The 27,991-nt window shown below is 51.6% G+C and overlaps 2 protein-coding genes across 10 annotated transcripts; one reads left to right on the top strand and one right to left on the bottom strand.

Annotated features, from left to right (window-relative positions):
* Nucleotides 1-857: 857 nt before the first annotated feature.
* KLF10 (KLF transcription factor 10) lies at nucleotides 858-6,622 on the bottom strand. 2 transcript variants are annotated; one of them, XM_080378023.1, is made up of 4 exons: nucleotides 6,468-6,622; nucleotides 4,237-4,476; nucleotides 3,263-4,133; nucleotides 858-2,346 (listed from the first exon to the last, which is right to left on the bottom strand). In XM_080378023.1, exons 2-4 carry the CDS (start codon nucleotides 4,465-4,467, stop codon nucleotides 2,087-2,089), a joined length of 1,362 nt encoding a protein of 453 aa, XP_080234149.1. In that variant the 5' UTR covers nucleotides 4,468-4,476; nucleotides 6,468-6,622; the 3' UTR covers nucleotides 858-2,086. The 2 variants fall into 2 exon arrangements, with proteins under 2 accessions (XP_080234149.1, XP_080234150.1); XM_080378024.1 differs by lacking the exon at nucleotides 6,468-6,622 and adding an exon at nucleotides 6,301-6,414.
* Nucleotides 6,623-6,658: 36 nt separating this feature from the next.
* Nucleotides 6,659-27,792, top strand: LOC308059951 (uncharacterized protein). 8 transcript variants are annotated; one of them, XM_080378038.1, is made up of 4 exons: nucleotides 6,659-6,749; nucleotides 16,806-16,922; nucleotides 19,626-19,711; nucleotides 19,793-27,792. In XM_080378038.1, exon 4 carries the CDS (start codon nucleotides 23,465-23,467, stop codon nucleotides 24,452-24,454), a length of 990 nt encoding a protein of 329 aa, XP_080234164.1. In that variant the 5' UTR covers nucleotides 6,659-6,749; nucleotides 16,806-16,922; nucleotides 19,626-19,711; nucleotides 19,793-23,464; the 3' UTR covers nucleotides 24,455-27,792. The 8 variants fall into 8 exon arrangements, with proteins under 8 accessions (XP_080234164.1, XP_080234165.1, XP_080234163.1 ...); XM_080378039.1 differs by having other exon boundaries at nucleotides 19,623-27,792; XM_080378037.1 differs by having other exon boundaries at nucleotides 18,846-27,792.
* Nucleotides 27,793-27,991: the final 199 nt, after the last annotated feature.

Here is a 27,991-nt window from a genome sequence, read left to right as displayed (position 1 = left end):
TTTTGCGTTGGGCTGCAATGGCGTATTCCCCCCGGGAACAAGCAGAAAGGGCAGTGACTCAGGTTTTCCCTGCACAGGGCACTGTGTCAAACAGGATAAGGTAAGGGAGTGCCCCTGCCTAGAATGCCCCGCAGGGAAGGGCAGTGGGGGGCAGTGAGTCAACAGCCCCACGATTGTGAAATGTGGGGATCCCTGCAGGCAGGGGAGTCAGAGCAGGAGGCCAAAGAGCCCCACAGGAGCGGTACTAAGTGGCCATCCCCTGCACGCAGGCAGGCAGCAGAAAGCAGAGAAACTGTGCTGGGAAGGTAAACCCTCACCTCCCTGCCCTCTTTCCTGGGGGGGGCTCCCACAGGAGACAGCTCTAATGGGGCGGGCAAGCCTGGAGAAGAGTGACAGTAAGCGCACATCTCTGCCAGTGCTGCTGCGTTCTGGCTGGCCCTGGGCAATGCCACGCTGCGGGGCGGCAGCTACCACCTCCACCTGATGGAAAGCGGGGCAGGGTTCCATCCTGGGGGAGACGGCACAGTTCCATCACCAACAGAAAGGAATATTTTTCACCAGTGTTATAACGTCCCACATAAGCACATTTAGTTTTGGGTGCCTGAAGAAAAGGAAGGGAATGAAGAGCAAGGAGAAAAAAAGAAAACCAAAACAAAAAGCACAACAAAACAGACCTTTAGGGTAGTAATTGCAGGCTTGAGATTCCACTCCTGTGGGCCTTACAGAGCTTAAATATCAAAAGTTAAGAGATAGCTTTTCATTGGTCAGGACCCGTTAATGACTATATTCTGTTTTAAGGTTATTTTCCTTGAAAAAGGGGTAAGTTCTGTTACGAATTTAAAAAAAAGAGGTCTGCATTAAAGAAAATTGATTTTATTGTAAACAAAGTATAAAGTACAACATAACAAGTGTGCAAATCTTTAAAGTAGTCACAAAAAGCATATCTAAAACACTATTTAAAAACTGTTCACTTTCTGGTATGTGTCCTCAACATAATATGGTAAAATAGAAATAGTGAAAGTTGATGCATGATTTGTCACAAAAGCTACAGTTTAAATTCTAGGCTGGTGTCTTTACTGCCTCATTTTACTCTTTGAGTCACAACTTTCTATTTAATACAATACATAATATATCCATTTCATTTTTAGTATAAACCATCTTTCAAAGAATAACATGATCAAGAAGCCCAAGACTCCTGGGTTTCTTCCTTAATCAACCCGAATAGTTTACAGTTACAATGTTTCTCTTAAAAGTGCACTGTATCAGTTCATGAAAAATGCAGTGGTACATACTTTGTGTGAAGGTATAAAGGAAACCATAAGCAACACAAAAGCAGAAGCATCATGATGCCCAATTGTAATAATCACAAAGCTTGCCAAAGAAGCTGGAAAAATATTACAAAGCTGATGAGGATTCAGAAAAGTGCCTACCCTCCAGCTGCCCATGCGGTGCCCCTGAATGCCCACCCCAAGCCCCCCTGGACAGCAGTATAAAGCTGGGTGTGTTACACACCCCCAAGCAGGAGGACAGGTCTAAGATCTCCAGGAGCCTGGCACCACATCATTGCTTATGACAGGGCCAGAGAACGGACAGGAGGAAAAGATTCCTACCAAGAAAAGGTGGCAGAAGTAAGAAAACCGATTTAGATTATCTTATGCGAGTGCGTCCTGGGCTGTAAGGCTGTGCCCGTACATTGCTGTCTTCCTGGTCTGTGCTGTACTGAAGACTGACAACTGAAAGTTAAAAACGGAGTTGGTCTCAAGTGTCAGCAGCGAACCTTCAGTAACACTTACATGTGACTGATCTAGAGTATATAGGAATAATTTTCAAAACTCAAAACTGGCACCATATGCGCTGCTCTAGACCCTTCTCTCTTCTTACCAGTGCAAAAAACACTCGCTATTCCAGTCAGCCACCAGTTCTCCCTGCAACATTTTCTGTGACGGAGCACAGACTGCCTTTGCTTCCCTGCTGCATGCCATCAGCAGCCGGCGTGGGGGAACCGAAGACCAGGAGCAAAAGCCTTTTTTCAGCTGGCATATCCCAGCAACAACAGTTAATCCCACTGTCTTCAGAGTAAGTTCTTTCACTGTGCAATTGCAGATGTTGGCGGCACGGCAATATCGTTTAACTTGCTCACTTCCATTTGCCAGTTTGGTAACTTCTTAGCCGATAAGTGGCGACGTGCGTGCTTCGTTAAGTGGTCGCTCCTCATGAACCGCCGCTCACACATTGGGCAGGCAAATTTCTTCTCCCCAGTATGTGTTCTGCGATGGCGAGACAGTTCATCAGACCGTGCAAACCTTCTCTCACAGCCTTTCCAACTACAACTAAATGGCTTCTCTCCTAAGAGAAAAAAAATGACAAAGAAAAATACCCCATGAGTACTAAATGAGCAACAAACACCACTGCCTTGACTGGCAGGATCTGACTTCTTTAAAGAAAAGTTTCTGTTACGATGGTTGAGCCAAAAGTCTACACAACTATTGTTTTTGTATGTATGAAATGTGAAAAATCGTTCATATGCCACTATGTAAACATGTGGATTTGCTACCCTCAAGGCTAAGTAGTACAAATGGTTAACAATTCTCTGGAACCAAATAGTTTGAGATGTTCTTTACCTCTCCAGACAGTCGATTTTAACTCTCAGCTCCCCATGAACTGCAGGTTACAACAACTTAGCATGCCCAAAACTACCCTCTGAAATGCAACCTGCAATAATGTTTTATGTAACAGTACTCTGGTAGCACACTGTGAGCCTGCGTGGAAACAGATGTGGCTCTTCCTGCTACTGCGATTAAAAGCTGAGGCACAGAGAAGTTACTCACTAAAATAACTGAGGTAGGAATAGTTCGGAGTGGATCCTTGTATTCTTTCATAAAAGAATCTCATAAGTTTTACCCATTTCTAACGAAGGCATCCTTGAGGCAAAGCCTAATAAGGTGTCTTTAACTCTGGAAAAGCATACACTAAATTGAGCAAGGCCTTGCTTCCACACTAGTTAAGGAGTATTACTGAATGCCTTCTGACATGAAGCAAGTCCAGCACAAACAAACTGCTGAGTCAACTTCCCCTCCGGGAGATTTCCTGTCAGCAATCAGGCAGTATTATAATGCATGCTGAAAAAAACCCACCCAGTATTTCATTGCTGCCCCACAATTTGTTCCATGAACAAATCCATTAATCGCTAGAACCTTAACAAGTTGTGTATACAGTTGCAATTTTCTACATTAATTTTTAACATCCAGCTACAGTGACCAACCTGTGTGTGTTCTGACATGAGCCTTCAAATGGGAGCTCTTGAAGTAAGTTTTCCCACATCCTGGGTAGCTGCAAATGTGACTTCTTATTCTTGAAGAATCAGCTGGAGGAGTGGTTTTTGCTGCAGAAGGGACAAAGCCAGGAGCAGGGGCAATGGGAGAGAGTCTCGTGCCATTTGGACTAATCATGGGAGCCTTTGTGCTCTGCACAACTGGCTGGGGCACAACAAACATGACAGCACCTTTAGGAACTTGGGTGCCCATGAAGACCATGGGCTGACAGAGAGCCGGCTGCTGGCTTGGCGTGGCGTTGGGCACTACAGCCGTCACAACATTGTTGTTTGCAGGTAATGGGACCATCTGACAAATCACTGGCACGGGGGGGGCTCCGCTGCCTGGGGCAGGGCACGGCGGTGCCACTGCCTGCTGTGCTGATCCAGGGACAGGCTGATGCCTGCTGACTGAGGGCTTTCTCAAGGGCAGTGGACCAACAGCTGGTTCTGCAGATTTTCCTTCTGCCACCGGCAGTTCACCGCTCTCATCGTTGGCTTTGCTTGGCACCACAGCAGAACACACCAAATGTTCTGCTTCAGCGTTTTGTTTATCGTTTGTTTCCGTTGAAACACTGTCCTGGTATTTCAGCACGCTGGCTGTTCTCACTGGGCAGGTTTTGTGATTACAAAGCTGGGCATCAGCTGTGTGGCGAATAACACTTGTCGCTTGAGCTTTCAGAGGCCCGGCTGCTGGAGGCCTCTCCACCTCTCTCCGAGGTGCAGCAAGAGAAGGCTTGGCAGCCTCGACCAGGGACTTGCTGACTGGATGGACCACCTGTGACATCTCAAAGTCGGAAGGGCTGTAGGGGGGGGTCAGGCACTGTATGAGGACAGAGACACAGTTAAGGGGGAGCATGTTAACAACACATTGCCACACTAATGGTTAAAAACAAGCATGCACACGTACAAATTCAAAAACTTACAAATGCTGGTATCACATTAAAGTCTGCTGCTCCAGGAAGCAAAGTCTCATCACTCTCTTCTGACATATCAGATGCTGGAGTTACAGGTCTCATTTCTGCATGTTTTTTGAAGTCTGATTTCCAGTTGCAACTCATAGAAATAAGGGCTTCTACAGCTTCGTAATCGCTTTTTTCAGGAGTATTGTTCCAGAAATACCTAGTATCTCTCTGTTTCTCAGTCATCATCTCCATTTCACACTCCTGTTTTGGTTAGAAGGAAAAAAGGAAACTTTAAACCTGATGCCAAGTATGAATACTTTGCAGTTAATTATAAGAAGGCATTGTAAGAACCAAAGTGCAAGATAAATACAGTTGGTCGTGTTGGGGTATGCCTGTATTTTCCTGCCCTCTTTCTTATTTATATAATCTTTTAGTGAAATTGTTAGTGGGGAAATATGGACATCTGGTGCAGGTTATATATTTTCTTGAGACAACAGAACTCCTCCCCAGATCCTAAGCAACAGTTTAAGTTATTCCATATTGCAAGTGTTGCATCTGAAAGCTTAACAAAAATCCTCACACACACACCCCGGCCAAAAAAAAGGGAAGAACACAAGACTTCCTCCCCCATTCCAGCCTCCTTCCAGTTTTGGTTTAAACACTGCCCTCAGTATTGTGCTTATTTTGACACGAGAAAGGCCTGTATTGGGACTGATGCACATCTTCAAAAGGTGTTAGCTACCAAAAATGTTCCAGAAAATACTCAAAAGGTGTCTCTCACACAGGTGTGCACGCAAGGGAAATCACCCACTTGGACGACCGGAATGTGTATCGGCTATCAGACGGATGCCCACGCGGAACCGGCCCCCGCAGAGAGCCGCCTAAGCCGCGCGCTCCACCGTCACCTGCCACAGCCCTGGGATTCTGGGGGACGGCGCCCGCCGCTGCGGGCCACTTCCCCCGCCCCGCCCCACCGGGATGGTGCGGGTGGAGAAGCCGCGTCCCCCAGCAGCTGCATTCACGGGTAAGACGAATCTTTTTACTGAGACCAGGCCACCCCCGGGCGCCGGGCCGGCAGAGCAGCCCCGGCCGTTACCAGCAGCCCGGCGGCGGCCTGAGGGGGTGGGCGGGGCGCAGGGGCGGGGCGCAGGGGCGGGGCCTGCCCCCGGCAGTTGGGCGCGCGCCACCTTCACCTCAGCGCAACCCGCCGGCGCTCCCCGCCGCCCACCCCCCCGCGCCCCGCCCCCGCCCCCGCCCCCGCCCTCCTCTATTGGCTCCCCGCGCCGCGCCAGCGCCCATTGGTCGGCGCCGATCGGGGCGCGGCCGGGGGCGGGGGCATGTGAACAAAGCGTGATCGGCGCCCGCTCGGCGGCGGTGTGGGTATTGCTGCGCGCCGACCTTTCACCCAGTTCCCCGCCAACCCGCCCCGCCCGCAGGAAGGCAGCCCCTCCCCGGCAGAGCCGCGCCCCGCCTCCCCAGGGCCGGGCGGGGGAAAGCCCGGCCGGGGCAGCCGCACCGCCTCGCCTCGCCTCGCCTCGCCTCGCCTCGCCTCGCCTCGCAGCGGGCGGGGGCCGGGCGAGGGTCAGCGGCGCCACACCCGGCGCCTCCCTCCCCGCCGCGGGGGAAGGGAAACGGCGTCCCCGCGGGGAGCGGGTCCGCGGCTCGGCTCCGCCAGCGCCCGCGGTGTGCGTGGGGGACGGCTGGCTCTCCCCCGCTTCCCGGCCCCCGCACCGCCCACCCCGTCCGGGCGGCGGGCCTTGCCTGACCCCGCCGCGCCGGGATCCCCCGGCTGCTTCCTTCCCCCTCCAGCCGCCACCGCCCGGCACATGCGGCCGCGGAGCCGGCCGCTCCCCTGCGCGGGGCGCGCCCGGGCACGCACACACAGAGGCTGCCCGGCGGTGCCAACGGGTTCCCGGCAGCTCCTCTCCCTCCCCTCCCGCGGCTCTCCGCGCCCGCCTGCCCCCCGGGGGCTGTACCCCGGCTCCCTCTCCCTCGCCCGGCAGCCCCGCTGCCCCCGCCGCGACTGCTCCCTCCTCCAGCCATCGCCTCAGTCCGATCCCCTGCCCGTGCCGCTGTCCGCTGTACCTCCTCTCGCCCGCACCGCCGGCCGCCCCCCGGCGTCCCTCGGGATCCCCCTGTCGCGCCGTTCCCACCGCTCCGCACACTCCAGGGGTGCTACAGTCGCCTTCGCCCCCCCCCCCCCCCCCCCAACGCGGGGTCCGCAGGCCCGCCGGGAGGGGCCGGACACTCACCGGTGGCGGGAGCCGAGGCTGACCAGAGCCCGCGCCGCCGCCGCTCTCCGCCCGCTGTCTTTATTTTCCTCTTTTTGTTCGCCGCTCCCCATTCAGGTGGCAGCTCCCCCGGCCCCGCGCGAGGAGGGGGGCAAGGGGGTGGGCGGGGCTCCTGGCCGCTCGCCGCCAATCACCGGCAAAGGTGTGTGAGGCGCCCACCAATGGGCGCCCGGCGCCCGCGCGTGATCGGCGGCTGCCCCGCGGCGTGGCCAGTGTGTCAGCGCGGCGTGTGCGCGGCCCGCGGTAAGTCCCCGCCGCCGCCGGCTGAGTCAGGGCCGCCCCCTCCCCCCCCCTCCATGTCCCCCCCCGCGGGTGGGAGCGGCGGGGGCGGCCCGGCGCTTCCTCGCGCATGAGGTCACGCGGCGCGGGGGGAGCAGCCTCCCCGGCGCGGCCCCCGCCCATCCGCCCGCTCCCCGCCGCGCCGAGGTGAAGCGGGGCCGTGGGCGGGGGGCGAGGGGGACGGCCCGGCCCGGCCGCTCCTGGGGCCCTTCAGGGCGGAGGGAGCTCGGTGGCTGGGCGCGCCCGGGTGCCCGCGGCCGTGTCCCGGAGTCACCCCTGGCCCCCGCCGGGTGGAGGCCGCGCGTGTGGGGGATTGCTGCCACGCGTCGGGATCCGCCCGGGTGTGCAGGCCGCAGGCGGCCGGGGCGGCCCTTGAAGGCCCGGCAAGGCCCTGGCCCGCTCCCGAGCGCTGCCGGCGTCAGGGGGAGAGCCCTGCGGCGGCCGGGAGCTCCGAGGGAAGCCCCGGCCCCGCGGGGCCTGCAGGCGGGTCGGCGCCGCAGGCCCGGGCGCGTCGCGGCTGGGCGGTGTGCCGCTGGAGAGCAGCCAGGCCCCTGGGCTCCTTCGCCCGGCTTCCCGGCAGCCGCCGCCCGGCTGGCCTGGGCAACCGCCGCCGGTTAGCGGGGTCGCAGCTGGGTACGTTACGCTGCAGTCTGCGGCGCTCCGGAGGGGCCAGAGCTGTTTGGTACGCTCTGCACCAGAGCGTAAGGCGGATTCTTTTTCCTGTCAGAAAGCTGTAATAAAAGCAGAAAAGGTGGCTGCGACTGTCAGAAGTGGGATTCCGAGCCAGGCTGCAGATGTTGAGCGCTGCTTGTGCCAGAGTGCTGTTCTGCTCTAGAAATACTGTTGATACTTTGTTAGGGTTCGGTCCCATTTCTCCTATTTATTCAGCTTCACTTTAGAGATCTCTCCTCTTCCTCCTGTGCAGTGCAGCCTCATTTGCTCAGAGCATTTTTCTTTATGTTTTCCTTCTTCTAAGATACGACTGTCTTTCCCCTTTTCAATGGTGTCAAGGTCTAGTCTTCTTTTGTTCTGCTTAATTATTCTTCCCCTTGTCAGGCGATCCCAACTGATAGAAGGGGTCTGACAGCAGGCTATGCCCTCCTGTAACTTGCCTGGAAGCCTCCCAGAATGCTCAATTATGTCTGAAAGTGGAAAAAAATGCTGCAAGAATAGAAATCAAGCAGTTTCTTCAGTCTGAAGAAAGAATGAGAATATAACAATTGCAAAACACAAGCACAGAGTAAAATATAATTTTAAACAATCCTTAGTTCAAAGACTTGTGTATTGATAGGGGAGTGGTAATTCTATTCTCAGGAAGTCACTTTTTTTCTGATATCACTTTAATTCTAGCATTTCCACCAATGCATTGTACAGCTGGAACTGCTGTTAATTGGCTTCACACTGGTACCCCTTACAAATCTGGTGGTGGGGTGCGCTCTCCTGCTGTGCCCCCCTGCACCAGACTGCCTCTTTCCTCACTGCTGCAGCTTCCGCAGTTGTCACGTCTGAGAAAATGTGCCGACTGATGGCGGGAAATCTGCATCTCCCATCTTCTGTTTCTGTTATGTAACGTGAGTATGCCTGCCTTTTGGCCAGATTTTATAAGATCCCTGCAGGGAAACTGGTTGGCTTGACTGCCTTATTTAGAGGAAATTCCCAAAAGAGAATGCACTTCAGGATGAAGTCCAGATCCTTTTCACTAGTAGCAGCAAACAGTTGTTTACAGATTAATCCACTGGATCCCACACCTCTGGGTGTCTTACCAGGAGAAAATGTGTTTACTGCGTGTTTCCCACTGAAATCAACAGGAAAAAATGTTGATTAAATGGTTGCTTGACTCCCGGAACATGCTCTCCTTTGCCAAAAGGTGCTACCGTCACGCGAAGCACGGCTGGGGAGAGACTTCTTGGCTCGTAAGTGCATCTGTCTGCATCCGCTTGGGCTGAAAGAAAGCTTGCGGAACTCATACACAATAGCTCTTGGTGAAGTTCTGTGTTTTCCGTTCATGGCAGGTTCTGTCATGTTTTTTTGTGCTTGTAATTGTTTTTATTTAAAATGTTTTGAAATACCTTTTGAAGTGTATTATTGCCCTAAAAATACATTTGCAAAACTTGCACCAGCATTGCAGTTTAGCCCTACATGATAAATTCTCCTGCAAAACTTACAGCTTCTTTCTGTCTGTACATCGGCAGAAAATTAGGCAGATTTTTGTCACTTTTTTTCACCCTTACACGTGTGTAATGCATATACACAAAAGTTCTACTGATACAGCGAGAGCTTTAGTGTTAGAAATCCAGTTGCCAATGTGAACTAAAGGTCTGTAACGTGAAATAGTGTTACTGGTTTTAGTTTGCTTGCCATTGGAGGATGTTGGAGGTATGTGCTGGACTACTTGTGGAAGATAAGGTGAATCTGCAGTAATTTTCTAGGAAGTAGTAAACTGCTTTTTGGAGAAAACAATATAAAATGGGAAGATGAAGAAATTAGTATAGCAACATTTGAGCTGGATCACGTGCCTTTTAGGTTTGTCGTAAGGGTAGTTTTTAGGGGACACTGAGTGAGACTGTTGTAAATTCTTTGGAGTTTTGGCTGTATCTCTCTCAGTTTATACAACATGAAGTAGGATGCAGCCCAACAGAGACAGGTACTTCTGGACTCAACTGTGAGAAAATAATGAAGGGCTGACTTGCAATATCAGCTCCCGCTTCAGGTGGCCTGTTCTGTTTTGTTCTTTTCCTGCTCTTACTTCTCCCTCCTCTTGTCCTTGCTTTACCTCCTTGTCCACACTCACTTTGGCTTCTCAGTAACACCTCTTGGCTCTTTGCCTTTGTTGCTGTGGGTCCTGCAGGATCACCCTTGCGGCACCCCTTCCAGTGGTCGTTCCCCACTAGCCCTCACAGCTCGCCTTTCCCAGTTGTCAGTCTCATGTGCCCTTAGCACACACACCACTGATTAATATTTAATACTTCTTAATCCATCTTCCTTCCCATGACATCCATACTGCTTTCACTACATGAAAACCTTTCCCCGTAGCTATTCCCAGTGCGCCTGCCAGAGCCTGCTCCGCACCACCTACAGCCATTCATACCCGGCCACCCCCTCACCATTTCTGGATCCTTCCTATTGGTTTCTCCCATCCAACACCTCCAGCCACTCCAACCCAGGTGCTCCCAGCTCTGCCTCCCCAGCTGCCATCTTTCTTTCCTGCATTTAACCAGCTCCTTTCAACTATAATTTTCAGAGCAACCTTCTGCAGCTGCTCTTCCCTTCAGTCTGCTCTCCTGCTCACCCAGGAAGCCTTCTGCTCATTCTCCCTCCATCTGTTAGAGTCTCTTCTCACCCCTGGGGTTTGTCCCCACCGTGTCAGTGCTTGTCTGCTGCTGCCACTGTCCAGGTGCACAGGAACTTCTGTCCCGGCACATTTTGCCTTACACGCTGACCAGCTGCCATCAAAGTGCACGGAATGGCTGGGACCGGACCGGGAGGTCAAAATTCTTCCTACATTTCACCTTTTGAGGGCCTTTGAGCCACATCTTCAGATGAGGTCTGGTGCTGATTGTGGTATTTGACAGGGAGTATGGGCTCTAGAAGAGACTGCCTGGTGGCCTGCGAATGGCAGGCATGCAGCTGCGATGAGGACTTTCTGTGAGAGGGGCTTTGCTGTGCCTGTCCTCCACAGGCAGGCTTGACTCATCTCAGCGGTGTGTCCTGTAGCAGCATTGCTAGCAGCTGGCCTTGGCCTGGGAAGGAAGCAGTCCTTGGAAGTGGGGAGACTTAACTGCTCCTTGACTCCCATACCCCACAGGAGCCTGGTGTCCTCCCACAGACCTTCAGCCCCTTCTGCGTGCACAGCCAGGAGCCGTGCATCTGTGCTGAACTGCTGTACCCTCCCTTCTCTTCTCCCCCAGCACTGACATAGCCTGCCCTGTGCTCTGCCTGTGAACTGCAGGGCAGAACTGTCAAAACCACCCCTCCCAAAAATAATCTCTGCTTCAGAGGCTGGAAAATGTGACGGCTCATTTTCATATGCAGAGCAATGCAGTGGGTGTTTGAAAGCAGCTGAGGCTGAGGGGGTGGCCAGGGAAAGGCAGCTCTGCAATGGCAGGAAAGTGGCAGCCGGGGAACATGAGAGGAAGGACGGAAGGAGGGGAGCAAACCGAGAATGAGGAGGGGGTGGAAGGAGGGCCGGAGGCAGCAGACGGTGAATTCAGGGCAAGAGAGGATTGTGCAGTGTGGAGTTGTTCTCTTTTCCTTGGCACACCTACTACTGCTCGCCTTCATTTATTAATAATTGGAAAAGTGTCTCTGCTGCTACAGACAGCAGTTGCAGAGCTTTATATATCAGATAACTGGGGTGGTGGAGCATGTAATTGGCAACAAGGCAGCTTGTCTCCGTTTTTTGTCTCCTCTTAAGTTCTTTTCCCTTCTTCTTCATATTCCATTTTCCTTACACCTCCCAACCTTAGGAAAAAGCTGCTTTGTCCTGGTTCTGCAATTGCTTATTAGAATACCAGGTGAAAATAAGAACTTTCTTGTCATTAAGACTTCAGTGTATGGATTTTAGTTTGCTTTAGCAGTCTGATTGCCAGACAGAGCAAGCCCTGTTTGGCTGGAAGCACCATGTTCCTCCCCAGCCCTACATGATACTAACCCCAGTTTCTGCGTATGTGCATTTTACACAGTATTGCTCACAGCCCTTTTTCTCTGGAGCATTTGTGGCTGTTCCTGAGTCACCACAGTTCCAGTCCTGCCGTGCCTGCTCAGCACCGTTCAATGGAAAGCTTCAGAGGCTGTTAGCCGCGCTGATGTTTGCACTGCTGCTATAGGGGACAGCCTGGCAAGGGGAAAAAAACCCTCAAACACCCCTAATGAAGCCTAGGACAAGGAAGAGAAACTTCTTTTTGGCAAGTGATCAGTTCTCAGTGAAACTGATTTTCTCTGGCAATCACTGAAAGCAGCTAAAGCATCATTGTCAGTTCACATGTATTTTCCATTCAATTTCCCAGAGAAGCTGGGGATGTGGTTTTCTGCTGCCCAGGAGAAAATGGACATGTCTGGGTTTTTCGTTGGGAAGATGTTTAGGATTTTGACTTTTAAGCACTTGTGGGTTATTTACGTATGCCTATTACACTGTATCTTAAGTTTAAATTTCCCAGAAAACTACTTATCCAGCCTGCAGGTCATATTCTTCTGATGTGGAAAGCTAAATTGTCATGGGATTGAGAAGATAAATTAGGGAAGAGAATAGGCAACATGGCTGTTAAGTCACTGGCCAGCTGTGCGACTGCAGTCCTGTCCAGCAGTCTTAAGGATGAGGCTAAGTCAGGGGAAACTCTAGTCTCCTGAATTTCACCCTGCTCTTAAGAAACAGCTCTGTTATCTGTGGCTTATCACAGCTTTGGCATGCAGAATTAGAAAGCGTTTTAAGTTGCTCCTTTATCCTAAACTCTTGGCTTCTCCATATTAATAAGCAAGAGCCATTTTCCACTTCTTGTAATGGGACCTCAAGGGGTACTTTTAACCTCAGGTGTTAGGTGTATACCTGTTTCACAGAAAATGGTGGGATAGATTTTAGAGCAGAAAGAACCTAGGTGAATAAATGATTGCCTCGGTTTCCACCGAAGATTGTGAGAGTGTTTCTGTTCAGTTCTTTCAGTGCAGGATCAGGTTATATGCCAACCAGAACTTTCCTGGGGTCCTATGGCTGCTACAGGAACTCAGTTCACTGGACAGGATGATGGTACCAGCTACAGTCCTGCTTCCCATCTGTCGTTTTGGAAGGTCAGCCAGAACAAGTGTCTGGTCAGTGCAAACCAGCCAAGTCACATACTCACTGCATGTCTTAGTCCAAGCAATCCTGGGAATCCTCTATAGTGGAAATGAAGAGTTAATATCGGAATGATTTGTTGATTCTTTCCACGTGGATCATGGATCATGCTTCCTATTCCACTTCCCGTGGTGTGACCATGTGTTTATTTTTGTTTAGTATCTTGAGTGGTCTTTCTCCACTTCTGCGATGCTGGTGATTTTGTTGATACCTCTAGTAAAAGGCAACATTGTTGGGTCCTATGTGTGATGTGGAGATACGCCATTTCACAAGAACATGGATACCTCTGGAGAGCTGTGGAAGAGTATGGCAAAGTGGCATTGTTTACTTGCAGACAGAGCTTGGAAAATACCAGAAAATGCTTTCAGCTTGTGAGGGTGACATATGGGTCTGTATGTTCCGTCACTTTGAATGGTGCATTTAATATATTCAGCATTTTCCCAGTGTCATGATTTATTTAACTATTTAGTATAAAACCAAACTGATCAATTTGAATTTCTGCTAACAAAATGAGATACTGAGAAGCTGAACTGTCATTCAGTAAGATGAGAAGGAGACAGCCTCTAAGCATTGTAGAATGAGCTTGTATAGCTTACAAAGCCATCTGTGTGTGCTATGGTCAGATAAATGTTTTTCCCAGCAGAAGCATTAGAAACACATTTTTGTGCTTTTTCATGCCAAAACAGAATTTACTTGTTACACAATGACTTAGTGGCTGCTGCATTTCAAGGGTTCTTCTGATGGGCTAACCTTGGAGGTGCTAAGGAGATGAGATGGTGGTGTGGCCAGGGCATCTCTTGTGACATACCAATATGGACGGTATAGAAGTCAGCAGGGACAGCTTTGCCTTTCCTCCTTACACAGGTAATGGTATTTCTACACCTGCCATTATAGGTATTTTGATAGAAGTCACGTGAATGAAGGTCCTTCTTTTCTTTCAACCTATCTACCTTTAATAATTTTTGAACTATTGGCTAGTTTCAGCCATGAGATGGAGATGTTGGTAACTTCTGCGGTCCTAATTAGTTGATGCTAATACTTGATACCAACCCTAGTGCATATTTCTCTTAGTTCATATTCAAGCAAGCAAATAGTCTCTGCATAGGAAAATGCAGGTGCAAAAATGCGTGTAGCATGTCCCGCATGCACCACAGACTAAACTGCATCCTGTTCGGTTCCCTGCACCCAATATGCTCCTCCCATATGTGTTGGCTGGTCTTCAGCTCTCCCATATCCCGCTGCCGTCTCTTGCCAGATGCCTGGCTCACATACCATGCCCGTGGCATCATGGTATGAAACACCACTGGCATGTCGTTAAGCAATCTACTTGCTATTAGTAACTGATTTCGTTTTTTTCCCCCTTAAGATGTCACAGGAACTAAGGGCAGAGGGCACACTTGAAGAATATGTGGAGGTCAAGGCCTTGTGTTTCATTTAAAGAGACATCGTAAGATTTGCAACTTTGCTGCTCAGATAGTCCCTTGGCAGCAATATAATGATTGAGCAATACTACTTTAAATTTTTAAAACAAGAGTCTATGTGAAAGCCAGCTTTGGTGCTGGTCAATGCGAGTATCTCCGCTGTGATCTCAGATCTTTGTGAGGGGCTACAGAGGAGATCCCTGTTCATTCTTCAAATGCACAATGTGCAGAGATGGTGTTGGCTTTGTCAGAGACCACAGGGGGGGCACCCCCATCAGTGGGGTTGCCTTCGTGAACAGAAAAACTTGCCTGAAGATTTCCATCAGGTGTGCCAAAGCCCTGGGCTCTGCAGATCCCTGTGCGGTGGTTTAGCTGGAGATCGTGCAGGTTATGCAATGTGCAGCCCATCCCAACCACCTGCATGGCAGCAGGGTGCTGGCATCTCACCGCTCCCTGAATTCTCTGTGTGGCTTACTTTGCTCTTGCAGCTCAGTTTTGGGGACATGCACCTCATTCCCACAGGTCCCCATGGGAGATACATACTGTGATCTTGCAGCTCACTGTTGGAGAGAGTAATTTCTGTCCCGCAGCTCATCCTTGGAGACACGCTGCACCTTGGTCACACAGTCATTCACTCTACAGGAGCTGCAGTAACAAGGAGAGGGGTACTGTGGGCCCTCTTTGAGGTGACATGCAGAGCGGCACCTGGACCTCAAGGAAGCTCCTCTAGAAGAGGGCACTGGCTTGTCCATAGTAGACAGGGCATGCTTTACCGATAGAATCTGCGGTGCAGACTGAGCCTGTGTAGCTGGTTATGATACCCACGACTCTGCAAGTGATTGCCAGCCTCCAAAGGGTGGTGGTGATTCTCTGGCTGGTTGAGATGGTGACCCAGTGAGTGATGTGCCAGAGTTAAAGGGCTGGCAGGCAGGCAAGCAACTTTGTAAAGACCTCCTCAAGCTGAATCTTCCTGTGACTTCTGTCTCCCTGGTCCAAGATCTCCCCTCCATGAGGGGAAGAAGGGATGGTGGTTCAGGTCAGTGCCTGGAAGGGTCGATCTATAGGCACATTTCTCTTGCAAAACAGCCATGGAGGGCTGTGGAGTGTGGCCTGTGCGAGTGAGTGCGCTGGCGTGGGAGGCTGAGGAGGCCTGAGGGGTGGGAAGTATACTGGCATGCTCCTGCTTAACCGCTCCAAAGGACCCTTGTTGTGAGCAGCTGGGAAGCGAGCCAGTTTGCACTGTTTGACCCTGGGCCCAAGGTTGTTCATGGGTTCAAATAGCAAAGTGAATATAAATGTACCCAGAGTCACTATGGGTGGAGTTCATCTAAGATTAGGTGCTTATAACACAAGCATCTGTTTTTATAGTTCTTTTTATAGACAGTGGAGTGCTAGTAAATATAAACCACAGGGTTCAGGCATGTTTCATTTTTCCCTGATGTGGGATGAATTGCACTCTGAGTTGTGTTGACTCCATCCCCTGTGCGGATAACGGGAGCCTGGGCAGCTGCCACAGGTGGGTGAATCTACAAAGTAGGTGAAGTGAGGCGAGATGGGTCCCACCGTGTCTACAAGGCCAGCGAGAGCCATCAGCTGGGCAGAAGAGAGTTTCATGGAGGGGCAGACCGAGCGAGCTCAGGCCTGCCTGTTTGCTGGTTGCTTGGCATGCAGGCATTCACGTGCATGGCTGCAGCTCAGACACAGCACAGACAGCCCTTTGCTGCCAGAAGGCTTGGATAAAAACTGGGAAGAGAGGAGATACTGTGACGGGAACTCAAATGTAGGAGAAGCTGAGGAAGCTTGAGGGTCTTGCAAGGGCACAAAGGAAGTGGAGAAGAAGGGATACTTTAGATTTTGAGATGAGGACAGTTTCAGGCCCTGTAGGGAGCCAGGCTCTCCCAGAGCAGCTGCCCCAGGGGACAGTTTGGTTGCCTCTGTCCTATGTCAGAAGCTTCCATTCTCCCCCATTCTCCCTAGATGTGTTACACAGCGTGGCAGCTGACTGTCACCATCTCTCAGAGGTTTTCTCTGCTGAGGGGCAGTGGCTGCTTTTTAGAAATGTACTTGTCCACCATGAATCTCTCCTTAGGCCCCTGGTCTGTCTTTTTGGATGTAGCCATAAGACTGGGGTCAAAAGCTTTGTGATCCCTGTGGATTTCAGAGCTGATTCAGAAGTGTAGCTTGTATTTAAAAATAATTTTTAAAAGTCAGGAGAAGGCTTGCATATAACTAGCTCCATTCCCCCAGGAGAGAATCTACAGTCATTTCTTACTACTTCCAGAAATGTAAGGTTTTGTGAAATGTTTTTTTCCTGTTGCTGGGTTAACTTGAGGTGGGTTTTGCAGGTAAGCTCTATTTCTACACTGAGGAATGGCTGAAGTTTGGCTGTCGCGTTCATTTTCAGCACTTCAGAACTTCCATGAAGCCTTTTCACAGATGCTGTTGAAAAGTAACCATCTGTTCTGCACTAGTGGCAGGATAAAATGATTCTTGCAAAATACTGTTTTGTCTCTCTTGGTTTAGGGACCAAAAATGCAGATATTGGTAAAAAAGAAAGAGAGTGTGATTCTGCAGTTGTCAATCCCAGTGCAGGGAACTGTTCTGAGCAAGGACTGAGAGGCAGAATGTGAAAAAGAGATCCCTACCAGAAGAAAGCTTGCATCCAGTTGTTGGTTTCGAAAAGCAATCCTGAAGACCTTCTTCATTTATTTGATGGCACTGGTTGTAAAAGAAACACTGGTTGATGTTGTAACATCTGTGTTTGTTTTGCAGCTGAAACAGTTTTAACTATCAGAAAACAGCTACATCCTGCTCTGCACAGTCAAGATCATGCGCTTACCAGGAACCATCTTCAGAGCCCTTCTGAAAAAGGACATTTCCAGCATCCATGTGAGTGTGGGTGGAAGAGAAAGCAGTGAGTGAGGGTTCGTGGGTTCTTGTGCCCACAAAAGGCTTTATCAGCTAAGATGGGTCACATTTTCCACACTTCTATTCTGCCTGTGTATTCAGCCTTCTGCTGCAGGAACCTGGATGCACAGGTGGTAGATGCCATCCTCATGGGTCCTGTCCACGATCCGTGAGCACTGGCTGGGACCAGTGCTGGAACATGAGTACAGACAAAAGGAGGAAGGTGGAAGCCCTTTGGCTTCCTTTGTTCTCAGGAAACTTTGATGTTAACCAGAAATCCATGTCAACCTCATGAGACCGTCTACATTATAAGCTGTAATGTATAGTTCTCTGGAGCAGCTAACATCCATAAGAATTCTCCAGAAAGCTTTGCCTGCCCCTTGGTCGGGCAAAGGACTTTAGGTTCCTAGAAGTGGGAAGTGCTAGGAACTCCTAAAGCTGATGTGACACCCCCTTCTTCTCCACCCCAGTGTTTTCTTCCCTGTGTGAGCTGTGTTGTCACATATCGTCAGTCTGTCACAGTTTAGGTCTGTTTCCTTACATGCAGTGAATTAAAGGTTCAGATTTCATTTAAGAGCAACTAGATGTGTTGTGAGTGCTTGCAGTCATAGTGAAATCAGTGATGTACATCCTGGGCAGCACACCTATGGAAGGCAAAGCTGAGGCACATGCGTGCATGTATGTGAAATAAGACTCTGTCTGGAAAGCATCTGTTAAACTAAAGAAAGACAGTGTAGCAACCCATGCTGAAGGAAGCTTTATGCAATTACAATGGCACAGATGATACAGCAAAGCCATGGTTTTTAGGAGCAGACCTATGAGTGCCCCTGCATGCGCAGACCTGTCTCCCCTCTTTGGGATGACTATTAATAGCACGGGGCCCAGCCAGCCCAAACTCAAATGGTGTGTGGGTCTGTTTGGTTACTTCAGGGCTGTTTGGCAACTCTGGGTAAATGCCCTTAAATAATCTTGCTGACACTGTGTGTCAGAGAGCTTGAGGGTTTAGAAACTTTTGGGTCAGATCTGCTCTCGTTAAATAAACAATGAGTATTGATTAGATCATATGACAGACCAACCAAGCAGTATTTCAAATATTGCAGCTCATTGGAGTTCGTTTTTATGTATTTCTACACTGAGGATCCTTTGAAATAATTCCTTTGGTGAAAGAAATACAAAGTCTTTTACTCATGCAACTCTGTATACTTTTATATGCCTGGCCCTGTGCACGCGGGTAGGAGGATTTTCAAGGCTGCTTAAAGGATTTGGATGCTCACTTTGTTTGGTTTAGTTGGAGACTTGAATCCCTTAGGCAGATTTGAAAATCTCAGCCATAATTCTTTGCTTATTTTAGTACATCAGGGCAAGACCTTTTCCCTGTGAAAATAATTTCTAAGTACTCCTTTCTTGCTGCCATAAAATAAAAATAAGTGGAATTAAGTGGAATTTTAAGAAGTGTTTGTTTCTCTAGACATGTCCATTTATCTTACTCGTTTGCTCTTTGTTTACTGAGGAGGTTCTTAAGTCACAGTCTGTCTAGATTTCACAGTGAGTAGAGCAGCAAAGAGCTTGTCAGATTTAAACATACAGATTTATAAAGGCCTTTTATGATGGTTGATGATACAGCTTAAATGTCCTGGAAAGGTTTTCTTATCTTAAATTTCTCAGCAGTACAGCTATGTATCTGGCCTCAAATGTATGTCAGGAAAACACCGTATGACCCTGCCAAATGCAATACCTGCGTGCGTTCACACACATGTATTGGTTTGCAGCAGTGGGAAAAAAGCAAGGAGTGAAATATGTAAACAGAGTTTAGTAGGTGAAAGGCTGCAGGGGCCGCGTGTGCTCAGGTTATGTGGGTCCCAGGCAGGAAGCTCTCATGTTGCACAGACAGTTTTATTCCAGCAGGAAGAGGAGAGCACAGCCTGTCTCCGTGTTGCTTCACAAGGCAGCTTGTTACGCGAATCCCCGTGTCTGGCAAGGTGCTGTATATCATCCTGGTGCCCTCCCAGCTGCTCCGCTGCAAGTAAAACCTCGGCCCCCACCTCAGAGGAGGCCAGTGCAAGCAAGGGGCTTCTCTTCACATCTCCCAGTTGTTACCCATGTGGAAGCAGCTGTGGTCAGGCGGACGCCAGCCTCCTTGCCTGGTTAGCAGGGTCACACAGCCTGGTTTTGGGCTGCGCAGTGTCAGCATTGCCTTTCTGAGCTGCTTGGGTGATGGAGGGGGTGAGCAGATGGACTGCAGTATGCTGGAGCAGGCCCAAATGTGAGGAGAACAAACCCATCCTCAGACCTGACTTGGATTTTCTTGCCTCTTTTAATATTGGGTTTAACTTCTGGTTTAGGGTGACATTTTCCAGTTTTACTCCCACCAAGGAGGGGGTTTCCTTGGGAGTAACACACTGAAATAAAGAACTCCTTGGAATTTGGTTTTACTGAAGAGTGAGCAAGGGACTGGCCATGCTTTAGGGTCGCATGAAGGAAGATGCGAATGAAAGGGTTTAGACAGGTTTTTAAACGTTACTTTGCCTTCCCTGCAAGTGTTGAAATGCCATGGACCCCGGATTTTATTTTGCTTGCAAGTGCTGGAAGTGGTGCAGGTGTTTGGAAATGCTTAGAGATCATTGGTCCCCAGCAGTTAATCAAAGGCACTTTTTTCCCCCCCATTTCCTCTCTGGCTTCAAGAAGAGCTGACAGGTCAGACTTCAAGCCCTGGAAGGACCGGGCGCCCCACAGCTCTCTCTGCGACGCAAAATGCTGAGTACCAGCATGGAGTGAGTATCTGCCACGTGCCTGAAGCACCAGCACCTTCTCCTATGCTTGTATCCTATAACCTTGGGGTTTTTTAATTATAGCCTGGCACGTGGCCTTGGTGACCGGAGCAGAGCCTGTGGCTGTCCCAGATGTCTGTGGTACCTGCGTGGGTGTAAGCCCCTCCAGGACTTGGCGGCCAGGCTGAGGATGTGCTCCCTTTGCATGCTCCCAAACACCCTCTGGTTCGACTCTGGTTGATCAGGAGCAGCCACAGAGTGTGCTGGAGGCGTCAGCCCCTTCCCAGGGCCCTGCTCCCTCGGTGCCCGCCGCAGGAGCACCCCCACTGTCTGCTGGGGGCATGGGGAGTGGCGGGCAGCTCCTCTCCACTCCGAGTGGGAAGGTCTCTGCTGTGGGCTGGAAGCAGTGAGAGCAGACGCAGGGAGTGACAACGTGGTGGCTGCATCCATCATCCTTCAGGAGCGCCTGCAGAGACGGTTGCTCATCCACAACTCGTGCCAGCTCCAGAGAGGCCCGAGATGGGAGAACCACCATGTCACCCTCTGCTTTTGCTCTTTCTCTGTGGGTACAGGATAGCCTGTGAACCACAGCAAAAGGGCCTTTAGGAAATCTACTGTGAAACCCCATGATCACTGATTTTTAAAAAAACCACAAAAGCTAGAATCATTTAATAGGCCTGTTTGTGCTCATCCACAAACAATATACAGACAGTGTAAATTAATTTTTTACATTAATTGTGAACTAGGTACCAAGCCAAACACTGTGCTTTCAGCTGGAGCATTACAGTTCTGCTTTTATCAGTTTGCTCAACTGGGCAAGAAAGCTTAGTACAGAAGGTGAATTTCTTTGAAAAAAATAACAATCATCTACTTAATGCTGAAACGTCTTCTGACTTGCTGTCAGGACCTTCAGCTAGTTTGAGCTTGGCTTTTTCCAGACCAGGCTGCTTTATATGTCGTGGCACATGTCCTCAACTTCACCCTTCCATTGTATGCCTTATCTGAAACCTTGCTCCTGGGACTTGCAGTTGTTCGTTCAACATTCAAAATTAAACGATCTCATTTGAGTGCATAATCAGTGAGATGCTGGGAGCTGTACTGGGTAAAGAAATGACTGGTTCATCAAAAGTCTGTCTTGGGGACATGCTGCAGCAGTGTCCCAAAGCCCAGCGTTATGTGTGTGTGTAAAATATAGGTACAGAGAGCTTGCAAGACAAAGTGTTTTAAGGTGAAGTTGCTACAGTATGAGACAAACCCCAGAAGCTCGAAGGGACACTGTCAGTCTGAGTTTGGGGGATCTTAAGTAGACAATGGAAAGGTAAAAAAAGTTCACACGTAGAAAGAAAATGTCATGTCATATGGGAACGAGCAGCTGAAGCTCAGCCCGCAGCATGGGAAGCTGCCCCAGCTCCTGGGAAATCCTGGCACTGCCAGGGGAAGGTGCCAGAACGGACTGCTAGAGGCTGCGGCGTGGTGGTGAGCACCAGTGGCCCTGTCCCCACCCTTCTCCTCTCCCCTGCCACCCATGGCACATGCGGAGCGGTGTCCTGCAGAGCTAGCCCTGCCCTGGCAAGCGCACAGCTCCGGCCAGCACGGAGTGTGCCTGTGCCTCGGTGGCTCTGCGTGCTGCTGGGCCGCGGCCAAGGTGAGGGCTCCAGCGTGCAGGCCGTCTGCCTTCTTGCACGAGGAGGCTTGTGGACACCATCTCTTCACGGGTGCTTTAGCCTTGTGTGAGCACATGTTAGGACGCTTGGCAGGTGAGACAGAGTTCCCTCCTCTGAAACTTCCCCAACTCCAGCATCCTCCAGGGTTTTACATCGGGGCAGGAGTTTTTTCCTGCCAGAGCCGCATCTGACATAACTGGTCTGCAGGTTGAACAGAGGTTGGACGCTCTGAGCTGGGGGGGCGGGGGGGAGGGGGGGGCAGTGTTGCCTCATGGTTGCCAGTGACTGCTTGGGTCAGGAGCGGCTTTGCTTGGCTGTGCAGGGCTGGTACCCAGAGCCACAGCCCTGCGTGCTTGCAGCCAGGTGAGTGGCACCAGCGGATCCAGTCCTGAGCACTGGGGTCTGGAGCCAGACCTGTGCATGGACGGCGGGCAGCGAGGGCACTGTTGGGCTTTACGTGCCTGCCCTTCCGTAGCCGGGCTGTGGATGACTCCTCTCAGCCCGTTAGCAGCCTTGTTTGAGGTTTGAGATGGTCGAACCCCACAGAAATGCCCAAGCATTCAAGGCCCCGGGCTCAGGGGACAGGAGCTGCACCCCAGCCGTGCAGGTGGAGCAGCAGCAGCTCAGGCAGGCGGGTGCAGATGGCGCCGCCATGGGTGCAGCGGGGCCAGGGCTGCGGGCTGCCCACCGCCGCTGGGGCAAGAGTCCAGCCCTCCGGCAGCACTGGCAATGGGAGAGCCCCTGCTCCAGGGAGATTGCAAAATGGATTTGGCAGGAGCAGAGGAACAGCATGCCAAAATGCGCTAAGCTAAACCAGCTTTGCTCTGCGGATATTTTTCTTTTTTTCCTCACAAGCCACCAAACGAAATGCTGCTTTGGGAGCTGAGCTGTAGCTGGGAATCCCGTTCTGTTCCTGCCTTTCCCCCTGCCCGTGGCAGCCCAGACCTCCCTCACTCTCGCAGGATCCCACCGGGCCCGGCAGCTGCTGCAGCAGCACCACAGAAAAACGGCTCTGTGGCTCCACAGCACTCTGCTCGCTGGCCCCGAGGGTTGAACGGCTGGGACTGGCGTGGGAGAGTGGCTGGGCCTGTGCCCCGAGCCTGGCATGCTCAAGCCCAGGGGGCCTCTCCCCTGTGGGGCTGCCGGGTTAGCGGGGACCCCCTAAGGCCGCCTGAAGGGTGTTTTAAAAGCAAACATTGCAAAGAATTCTCTGGCCTTCCTCTAGCTAGCAGGGGGAAAAAAACACCCATACACTGGAAATCTATTCTGGTCTCGCATGCGTCTCAAGTGGAAAATTTCAGCTGAAGTGCTGTAGGTTGGCGGGGTTAGGGGAGGTGAGCGAGGCCGGCTGCGCAGCAGGGAGGGATGGCTCGGCTCAGTGGCGCGGGCGCCCGTGCCTGCCACGCCGGCAGGGCTGGCCTGGGCAGCAGCTGCTGGCAACGCCGGCCAGTGTCTCTGGTGGGGAGCGAAAGGCAACGTGAACCCGGGGGGAGCACGGGGGACACGGCAGCCTTCAAATGGCGTGGCAGCCACCGCCTCCGCCGTACCTCCCAGCCCAGAAAAACCTGTCCCTGGTTATCCGGGTGCTGAGGGATGTCTTTCCTCCTTGTCCTCACCGTCCCCCAGCTGCAGCCACTCATGGCAGTGCAGCGGGCGGAGGGCACGTGGCAGGAGGGCATCAGTGCAGTGGCCAGCGGGGCCAAGTCCCCGGCCCGCAGGAATGACATGGAGCATGTTGCCACCAGCATTGCGCCCACGCGGGCAGCCTGGCCCTGCCGGCAGCACCGGCCTTGGGCACCGGCCTTGGAACGGCACCAGCGCAGCCGGGCTCGGGTGGGCAGCCTGCGGGATGGCCACTGCCAGGGGGACACGGGCCACCACCAAGGGGAAATGGCCACCAGCGAGGGGGCACGGGCCACCGCCGAGGGATCGAGGGCGGCTGCGGGCACCTCGGGGTCAAGGACAGCTGGGGAAGGAGGGGTCTTTGCTTCCTCGGCCTTCCCCACGATGCTGGTGTCCCAGGGCCACGCGCCTCGGCTGGGAGCTCGCTGTCGAGGTGTTTGCGGTTGGAAAGTTGTAGTCATTTGTTGAAATGTTTAGTGGAAACGTTCATGTGGGCGTGGGAGACCTTGTGTCCCCCAGCCCCGTGTTCCAGAGGCCGTGTCCCACGGCCGCCCTCCGGCTGGTGCCAGCGCAGGCCGGCCAGGCCCCCTGCCCCGCGGACAGGACGGGTTCGGAGCCTCGGGCACCTCGGGACTCAGAAGCCGGCCCTGCCCCCCCCCGGCCGCGGAGGGTCCGTGCGGCGCGTGGCGGGATCCAGGACCGCGGGGCGATCCCGCGGGGCGAGGCCCGGGAGGTGCCTGGTCCGGCCGCCGGCCCCGGGCAAGGCCAGCCATCAGGTCACGCCGGGCTGCCCACGGCTTCATCCCGCTGGGGCTGGGAAAGCCTCGGGGCGGCGGCGGGCGGCCGGGCCGGGTCCCCGCGCTCCGTGGCCCAGGGAGCGGGTCGGAGCGGTACGTGGCGGCTGCCGCTGCGGGGCCCGGAGCGGGGGGCGGCGCCGCGCGGCTCCTCCATGGCTGCCGGGCACCGCGCCCGCCCGCAGCGCCGCCGCCGGGGCCGCGACACGCACCGGGCGCCGGGCTGGCGCGGGGAGGCGGGCGGCGGCCGGTGTGTGGGGGGTGCGGGCACACACCCTCGGCCCCGCCGCCGACCCCCCACCGGGCCGAGATCCCCCAGCTCGGCCCTGATGCCCCCTCCCCCGTGCCGCGGTTTCAGATGCAGCAACGCCTACGGGAGGGCTCGCCGGGTCATTCGGGGTTTTTTTAAAAGGGGGTTCACGATGTGGGGAGCGCGTCGGCCCACGGCGCTGTGGCCCCCGCCCCTGCTGAGCACGCACCGCTGCTGCCCGGCGCAGCCCTCGGCCAGCGCCGCACCCGCCTGCCCCCGCTGCTGCTGCTGCTGCGCCGCCTGCCCCCGCCTCCGCTTCACCGCCCGGCCCCGCCGCCGCTGCACCTCACCGCGGGGGCTCCCGTTTCAGAAGCGTGATAAACTTGTGACACAAATATCGGAGCATTTTTCTTAACGGTACAGAGAAGGGTCATGCTCAGAGCTTGTGTAGTTGAGCAAAACATGCAAGCCCACCCGAAAATCATGCAGGTACTCACCAAGCCACGCTATACATTCTTGAGCCTGAGAGAGTTTTCCCTTCCATTTTTGACCAAGGATCTCCCCTTACATTGAAGGAGGGCAGTAGCACACACGTCGTTACATGATGTGCGTTTGACAGAGGTTGTGGTCTGCACCGCTGCCTACTGCAGCGCTTCAGTCAGAGAACATTAAAATAAAGTATTGTATCCCACAGAATTTACAGGGGGAATGGCAACATTTAGCAAATGACCTACCTGTAACCGGCGGCTGCTGGCGCTCAGAGCGGGGATGATGAGAAGCCGCTGGTGGGACTGAGGGCAGGGGAACCAGCTCCTGCTGCTGCCTCCCCAAAAGCTGCTCTTTTCTGACTCAGGCTGACAAACACAATTAGCTTTGTCCTGTGTAGCTGACAGGGTAATCCTACTAATGCCTCTAATTCAGATTAAAGACTGTGCAGCTGCAAAGAGATTTAAACATAAAAATATAAAATGAGAAAAAGCTCATTATTCCAAGGATAGGGACTGTAACAAGGAGGGGGTCCACAGCACTGTTACTGCTCCCCCGCCTTTCCCAGGTACACAGACCACACAGGTGCCTGTGTTCATCAGGTTTTTGGGAATAGCCCCGCAATCCCGGATTAAAAAGACCTTCACCCGCCTTCCCTCGGTAGCTGCAGCACTCCCAGCAGCGGGAAGCGGTGCCCGTCGGGCACGGGCCGCAGGCAGCATCGGAACATGCCGCTCCCTAACCAGCAAGTACTTGAAACGCACAGCTCTCATCAGGTCCTACAGCAATAAACAGCAGCAGATTGCTGTAGGGAATTAGATGCTGCTACTTACTTGAAATTTAGAATTTTAATAAAAGGAGAAAATAAAGAGTTCAGAGAGCGAGCAAGAAGCCTGCAGTTCAGCATAGTGCTTCAATCGTAAGGAAAAATTAAATGTGTGTCATCTAACACTTTCCCACAGCACATGAACTTTCAGCTACAGTCAGACCAGTTAAGACAAACCATCCCTTGTCCACACCCACTTTTTTCTCCCAGTTCCTTGTAGTGTGGGGCAGGCAGCCGGCAGGGCAGCACCCAGGGCTGTCCCTCAGGGGACAGGGCAGAGCACGGCTGGGCTGTGCCCCTCCCTTGAGCAGCAGAGCCAGGGCCCTGCTGCTGTTGAGGCTTCTCTCCAGGGCTGGTGGCTTTCAGCTGCTGCCTAGTGCCTGGGCAAAGCCCCGAGCCCACCCCCCACCCCTCACGCACAAGGAGACCAAAGGCATCGTGCCCCGTGGTCTCTGTGGGAGTCAGAGCGCAAAGAAAGCCCCTCTGCAAGACTGAGCTAGACCAGAGCACGGCAGTTACCCACCATCAGGGACTAGAAGCAGGTGGGGTTTTTATCCAAGAGGCAAGTTAGAGCTACAAACCTGATTTTTTCACTGCACGCTTTTAAAAGCATGTGCTTCTGTTTAGTTTTGAAATTTTTAATTATTATTTTAAAACAAGACCAGAGTTCAAACTTATATAAGCTTACTCTGAAACACATTAACAGGCTGCTCCTCCGCCTCCCAAAAGCAGCAATGAAGAGTATACATGAAGTGGCAACACGTCCGGTGGCGGATCCAGGGCACCCACGTTTATTTTGAGCCAGGGTCAGGTTAACCAGTTGTGCAGCTGCTTAGACACACAATGAAAAGGTAGAATCATCTGCACCTGTTCCCAAGGAATAACTGGCAGCACCAGTAACAGCATCGGCTCGGGTTGCGGCCCCAGCTCTTCCCTGGGAAGCGGTATGCAGTCTGCAGGGCTGGATCAGGGAAGCACTGCAGGCCAGAGCAGGTGGGATGTGTTCGGCGTGCACCATGAGTAATTGCATTACACACTGAAACACAGCACGTATCAGTATCAAAGAAATCCCAGCTACGGCAGCTAGCCGTGCCAGCAGGGCTACAAGAGCAGTGGTCTCAATCAACAGAAGAGTTGCAGATCCACACTGAGCACGACAGAGCTACTTCAGTTTCTATATAGTACTTAGAATCATTCAGCTTCTACATAAGAGTAAAATTCTGAATTGCAATTACAATATAAATAGTAACACTCAGCAAATCAAATTGAAACACATACTGTGTTCAAACTCCAGGTTGCTTTTAATGGCAAACTCTCTTCAAGTACAATGCATATTTCTGCTCTGACCACTGTACCGTTTATAGAGGACTTTTTTTCAACTGATCTGTAAGTTAACATAAAACTCTCCCTAAGGCTGCATAACCGATTTCTGTTAGATTACCTTAGGCAACTGTAATTTCTATTTAATCAAAAACCATGCAGCGATCTATGTTTTGTCTAGAGAAAGACCTCAATTGGTAGACTCAGGTGTGTATCACTTCTTGAAACATGGGGATGGCTAGTAACTTTAGGTTTAAAAAAATTAATCTTTACTCCCTTTCCTACTTCCACATTTAATTCCAGTAATAAATATTCCTTAGACTGTCTTCAAAACATAAGCCATTTTGTACTTCCTTTAGCTGGCCTGTAAAACTGTTCTCATAAGTCAAATAGAGACTTTTCCTTACTTTCAAGTAGAAGCTGATCAAGTTTTATAAAATTTGTTTTACAGAGCCAGAAGTTATGATTTCCTACCAGGCAGCACTCATGTAAAATACACTAACAAACCAAAGGGTAGAAATTTTACCTCCAACTAAAAGGTTAATGTGTCCCCTTTGACTGCAGGATCCAGAACTTAATGCACCATTTCAAAGCCCTGACACCCCTCCTCTCCTCCTTCCCCCGGTTTTGAAGCAGAGGAAGTTAGAATGAGAAAGTAAGAACAGGACCAAGAAACCAAAAGGTTCCAGTAACATAATAAAGAAATCCTCTGAACAATTTCAGCAGTTCCAGTTACTCAATATAGATTGCATATGTACTTCTAGGAGTGTGCTTTACCTTTAGGTTGTGGATATATTTAAATATAAGTCCAGCATGAGAAAGCATTGAGGTTTCTGAAGACTTGTGTAGCCCTTCTCTTCAGTCAGCACTATACAGAACTAGCTCAAGTCAAAAGTTAAACTCTTCAATAAATGCCATTAAAAAAAAACAAAACAACACAACCCAAAAAAGCAACCCCAAAAGCTAAAGGTTCTGTGGCAACTTGCAGAGCTGGACTAACCCATGCTGCCTCAGGGGCACTACATGCACACTAGCCAAAGGACTATCTCTTCCATGCACATCCCTATCTATTGCAGTTTGCTGTTTGGTGTCAAGAACTGAATCTAAGGTCATACCCCCCCCCTCCCCCCCAAAAAAAACCAAACCACAAACCAAACCAAAACCACGCTCACACCACACCACAAATTGCCTTTTAGCCTTTCAGAAACTTCTATGACTTGCACTTCATATAGGTTTATCAACCTTTTTATGGGTTAACACAAAGCTGAAATAACGGGCTAGAGAAAAGGCAGCTTCTTGGAACACCCATGTATACATCTA

This window comes from Falco punctatus (genome assembly GCF_963210335.1).
Source record: "Falco punctatus genome assembly, chromosome: 3".
Lineage (NCBI taxonomy): Eukaryota > Metazoa > Chordata > Aves > Falconiformes > Falconidae > Falco > Falco punctatus.
The sequence above is the reverse complement of the archived record's forward strand: the minus strand, read 5'-3'. Positions and strand labels throughout refer to the sequence as shown.

Coding starts and splice junctions, on each gene's coding strand:
- KLF10 (XM_080378023.1), bottom strand. CDS start 4,467: ATGGAGATGATGACTGAGAAACAGAGAGATACTAGGTATTTCTGGAAC. Junction 4,134..4,236: donor TTAATGTGATACCAGCATTT/GTAAGTTTTTGA, acceptor GTCCTCATACAG/TGCCTGACCCCCCCCTACAG. Junction 2,347..3,262: donor TCATGTCAGAACACACACAG/GTTGGTCACTGT, acceptor TTTTTCTCTTAG/GAGAGAAGCCATTTAGTTGT.
- LOC308059951 (XM_080378038.1), top strand. CDS start 23,465: ATGTTTAGTGGAAACGTTCATGTGGGCGTGGGAGACCTTGTGTCCCCC.